General features: G+C 50.8%; 1 protein-coding gene across 1 annotated transcript in view; it reads right to left on the bottom strand.

Moving 5' to 3' along the window:
* Positions 1-4,470: 4,470 nt before the first annotated feature.
* The window catches only part of CLEC18C (C-type lectin domain family 18 member C), a 14,910-nt gene continuing 13,840 nt past the window's right edge, over positions 4,471-5,540 (bottom strand). The window contains exons 11-12 of the mRNA XM_007462996.1: positions 4,985-5,076; positions 4,471-4,508 (exon numbers count right to left, since the gene is read on the bottom strand). Of these exons, the coding sequence (XP_007463058.1) occupies positions 4,471-4,508; positions 4,985-5,076 (130 nt within the window). The remainder of the gene's footprint in view (positions 4,509-4,984; positions 5,077-5,540) is intronic.

Raw genomic sequence — 5,540 nt, 5'->3', positions numbered from 1 at the left:
AAAGAGTGGAGAGTGGGGAGCAGAGAGAGTGGAGGGCTTTGCGGGAAGGTGTGGAAGACTCAGCACTTCCACTGCTACAGAGGCTCCCTTGCCAGCCAAAGGGACTCTTCTTAGTCATTCTGAAGGTCCCGGTAGCAGAAACTCGCTAGCTCTTTGCCAAACCCAGATCCCTTTCCTCCTGGGTGCACATCTAGGTGGAGTTGCCCACCCTCCCTCGCAGTTAGTGTGCTGCATGGCTGAGATGTGGCCAGTGGCAATGGGAGGGCGGGATGTGCACCACTTTCATGCCTGACCCATAGCATCCTCCAAGTGGCCATCAGCCCTCCTGCTTCCCAAGTTGGCTACCTGAATGCCAGTGCCGTGGGTGAGCTGGGAAGCCATGTGCTGTTGGTGGCAGGGCCTTGCTCAGCCTGGGTTCCCCACCTCCATGGCACATGTGCAACCAGGCCAGCAGATAGCATTTCCTTAAAAAATATACTCTGTAATGACCTTGCCCTGAAGGAGACCCCTTGTGTGTCCTACCCCATCACCCCTCATTTTCTCCAGACTTAAATAACAAGTCATATCGCAGCAGGCCCCAGGGGGCCGATGACTTCAAATCGGAGAGGAAGATATTGAAACACCAGAAGAACCATGAGATTTTGCTAATTTATATTGACAAAACCTGCAAAATGATCTGGGACTGGATTCTGAGGGTGGAGAGTGGGGAAGGAAGAAAATGTTAAATGGGGTTGAATGTATTTTTTTTTTTTTAATTTGGCTGTGCCAGTTCTTAGTTGTGGCACATGGGATCTTTAGCTGCGGCATGTGGGCTCTAGTTCCCTGACCAGGAATTGAACCCAGGCCCCCTGCACTGGGAGCGTGCTGTCTTAACCACTGGACCACCAGGGATGTCTGGTTGAACATACCGATATTTAGGATTCTATGGGGCTACCTTGAGTGGCTGGGATGGTTCCAATTGTTTGCTCTGATGTTTGCTTAAAGCCTGGACTCAATTGTGGCCGAATAATATTAGCTAAAAGCTAATAGATAATAATAATAATACGAATAAGAATAGCTAAAACTGGGCTTCCCTGGTGGCTCAGTGGTTGAGAGTCCGCCTGCCGATGCAGGGGACACGGGTTTGTGCCCCGGTCTGGGAAGATCCCACATGCCAAGGAGCGGCTGAGCCCGTGAGCCATGGCTGCTGAGCCTGCGTGTCCAGAGCCTGTGCTCCGCAACGGGAAAGGCCACAACGTGAGAGGCCCACGTAACGCGGAAAAAAAAAAGAAAAAAAAAAAAAGAATAGCTAAAACTTACTGAGCATTTACTATCCTGCCAGGGACAGTTTTAAGCACTTCATTTATTTAACAAATTTACTGAGTTAACAAATGAAGTTTAGATAGTCTAATGTTGATGGAGGAATTGAGAAATGAGGGCGCTGGCTCAGCCCAGCTGATACTCATCAGTGTTTACTCTCCCCAGGCTTTGCTTCAAACACTTTAATGTATTAACTCATTTTATTATCTTCATTTTACAGAAGAGGATCATGAGACAGAGAGATGTTTTAGGGTGACCAGCTGTCCTGGTGTGTCTAGGATGGAGAGGTTTCCCAGCATGTGGGACTTTGAGTGCTAAAACCAGGACAGTTCCAGGCAAACTGGAACAATGGGTCCACCTAGGTGTTAATAACTTGACCAAAGTCACACAGTTAGTAAGTGGCAGAGCCTGTCCTCCAATTCAGGTAGCCTGACTTTAGACCCGAACTCTGCCTCTGCCAGTGGCTCACACACCTAAGCCTGCATCTGAAGTGGCTGGAGATCTTGTTAAAACTCAGATTAGGTTTGCGGCAGCTGAAAATCTGCTCGTCTAACAAGTTCCCAGGTGATGCCGATGCTGCTGGCCCGTGGACCAACATGGAGAACCACGGCGTTCGGCTACCTCGCCTCCAGATGAGAATGTTGGAATGGACTTTTCAGGTAGGACCTGCTCACTGACACCCCAACCTAGAAACCCTGGGACGGCCCCAAGCGCGTCCTTAGCCGAGGCACTGAGAAATATATTGGTGAGGAAAGCACTGTAGCGCCAGGAGTGCTGATGGGAGAGGCTGCAGCTGAATGGGAATCTGGTGTCTGGGGTGTTAGAGGCTCAGAAGGGCATTGGATTGCCAACCTTAGTTGCCATAAAGGTGGCTCCTGTGTTGCTGCTGTCAGAGCAGGCTCTGCATTTCCTGTGCCTGGCAGCAGTGGCATGGGAGTCTATCCAGATGGGCTTTGCAGCAGAATTTGGAGCACTATTTCTGGGCTACATAGGCCCCAGCTTGTCTCTCTCACTCTCCCTAGGATCCTGTGACCAACCATTATACTTAAAAAAAAAAAAAAAGTGAAATTTACATAACGCAAAATTAACCAATTCAGTGGCATTTAATACATTTACAGTGTTGTACAACCACCACCTCTATCTAAATTCCAAAACATTTTTATCATTTCAAAATAAAACCCATACCCTCATTTTCCTGTTTCCCTTGGCAACCACCCGTCTCTGCATCTATGGATTTACCTTTTCTGAGTAGTTCAGATAAGTGGAATCATGCAATATGTGACCTTTTGTGACTAGCTTCTTTCACTTAAAATGTTTTCAAGGTTCGTCCACCTCGTAGCATGTATCAGTACTTCATTCCTTTTAATGGTTGATTTAATATTGCATTGCATGTATACACCACAATTTGTTAGCTACTCATCCATTGATGGACTTTTGGGTTGTTTCTACCTTTTGGCTATTGGCTATTGTGAATAATGCTGCTATGAACTTTGTGTTTTAAGGATTTATTTGAGCACTTGTTTTCGTTTCTCTTGGGTACATACCTAGGAGTGGAATTGTTGGGTCATATGGTAGTTGTGTTTAATTTTTTTTTAATTAATTAAGTTATTTATTTTTGGCTGCATTGGGTCCTTGTTGCTGCGTGCAGGCTTTCTCTAGTTGTGGTGAGCAGGGGTTACTTTTTGTTGTGGTGCGTGGGCTTCTCATTGCAGTGGCTTCTCTTGTTGTGGAGCACAGGCTCTAGGTGCGCGGGCTTCAGTAGTTGTGGCATGCGGGCCCTAGAGCGCAAGCTCAGTAGTTGTGGTGCACGGGCTTAGTTGCTCCACGGCATGTGGGATCTTCCCGGACAAGGGATTGAACCTGCATCCCCTGCATTGGCAGGTGGATTCTTAACCACTGTGCCACCAGGGAAGTCCCGTTTAACTTTTTGAACAATCGCCAAACTATTTTAAACCATGGCTGCCCCGTTTTACATTCCCCAGCAATGTATGAGCGTTCCAATGGGTCCGCGCCCTCATAAGCACTTGTTATTGTCTGTTTCGTTGCTAACAGCCATCCTAATGGGTGTGAAGTGGTGTCTCACTGTGGTTTCTATTTGGATTTCCTAATGACTAGTGATGTTGAACACTACCATCGGCCAACAATGGCCATTTGTATATCTTCTTTGGAGAACTGTCTATTCAAGTCCTTTGCCCATTTAAAAATCATTGCCCTTTTGATAAATTCCTTTTCTGCCACGACTAGCCAGGGCTGTTTCTATGTTTCTGTTGGCTGCAGCCAAGAACCGTGACTGATCTGCTTCTCCCGGTTCCATGGGCCCAGGCCACACTTGTACTGACACTTCCAACCAGCAAAGCAACTCGATGTTCGCACATAACAGTGTGCATTCTGGACACTAATGGGAGCACCTCCCAGTCTTGCACCTGCCTGGACTCACCCTCTCACCACTATAGGGAGAGGGAGGAGATGGGGCCGTAGCAGACCCCAGTTCAGATTATCACAAAGAAAGAAGAGACAAGTAGAAGCAAGCATACTTAATAAAGGACGAGGTGTGAACAGAAACACAGAGCTGACAGAGGCAGTGGTGAGAGGAGCTGGAAATCAGGGATGCAGGCAAACAAGGCTTCTAAATCTGTGCATTATTCAGGACCGAGAGTCTGAAAACCTCCAGAGGGTGGCCTGGGTCATGTGGGTGAGCAGGGATGGGACTGAGGTGGCTGGGAGGAAACCAGTCTTCCTGGGATCATTCTGGGTAGTCTGAATTCCCCTTCACAATGAGCATTCACAAGCCCAGCTGATCCGTAACTTGGTTTAATCCTTTGTGGGGTGCATCCTGGGCAGCAGGGAACCTCTGTCTGCCCCCAGAGGGTCCAGCCCAGATGCAGGAGACTGGTCTCTTCTGGCCACTGCCCCGGACTCTCCTGTTTCAGTGCCTAATCAAGACCCATCTTCCCGCTCAAAAGCAGGCTGGGGGGCCCCGGGCTCCCCTCCTCCTATACCGGGCTCTCCATCGGCCTCACTTGTACCCCCTGCCCCACTTCCTGCAAGGTCTGAGGCCTCTTTGGCTGTTGGGCCTGCAGTCCTAGCCCGACCCTTGTTCTAAACAGGTGGGCAGAAGGGCAAGTAGGGCTGTGCATCCAGGTGCTGGCAGGGGAGAGGCATGGGTGAGCCTCAGGGCCCTGGGTCCCACCGGGAAATATGCTCCTGAGCTGGAAAGGAAGAGAACAGAACAAGGGTCAGTGACAGCCCAGGCAGTCCTGGGATGGGGACCCTGCTACACTAGGTCCAGAAATAGCCATGATCCCACTTGCAGCTCCAGATCCTTCTAGCAGGTGCTGCTGGGGGCTGATTCTGGGCTAGGTCTCACCTCTGTCCCCACCATAGTTCACTGTGCTCTAGGGAATCAGGGAACGCTGAAGAACCCGATGGGTCCCCATGTGGCAGCTTTAGTGACAGGAGGAAAGGGACCTTGGTGAAATCCCCAACCGGGCTGTAGTTCTGGTCTTGCCCCTGCGTGGCTGAGCCCAGGCCAATCTCCCTCTCTGTGCTTCAGGGGCCTACAGGTCCAACGAGGCCCTGAGCAGGATGTCGTCGTGGCCCTCTGTGCTCAGACACTCTAGACTGTTCATCTGGATATCCCCAGGGGACAGGGACCAGAGGAGGGGAGCCATGGGAAGGCCCTCACCAAACTGGCAGATGTAACGGTTTCGGGTTTTACAGCGCTGGTCGTTCCAATTGAAGGCGGCCGATGCCTGCAGTTCCACACAGTTGCCAAACCTGCCAAGATTGTCAAGTGCTCAGGGTGGAGGAATGAAATTATGAGTCCTTAAATCCTCACCCACAGTGGGCCACCTGCATCTAAGGAGGTGCCTCTTGGGTGCCCCCTCCCACATATGGGGCTTCTGGGAGCCAGCCCCAAGCCCATGCCTGCTCTTCAGAACACTGTAGTTCCTCTCTTCTCGGGGTGTAGTGGGGACAGCTCCACCCACCGCTGCAGCCCTCAGCCATGCCGGCCACTGCAGGTGGGGGCAGTGGGGTTGGAACAGACAGGCCCACATCTTTCCTCCCAGCAGGAGAAGGTATGCCTGGGGGCCCACCAAGCCGGCTTCCTCTAGGGATGGGCCAGTGGCCTGGGCATGGCTGCCATCAAGGAGGTCGAAGGAGAACTGGGCGGGCCCAGTGGGCAGATGTATGTATGTGCCACACAGCCTGACCACCTCCCCACTGCCCTGGGCATTCCT

This window comes from Lipotes vexillifer, unplaced genomic scaffold (genome assembly GCF_000442215.2).
Source record: "Lipotes vexillifer unplaced genomic scaffold, Lipotes_vexillifer_v1.1 scaffold70, whole genome shotgun sequence".
NCBI classification, from domain to species: domain Eukaryota; kingdom Metazoa; phylum Chordata; class Mammalia; order Artiodactyla; family Lipotidae; genus Lipotes; species Lipotes vexillifer.
This window is presented reverse-complemented; position numbering and strand designations above follow the sequence as displayed.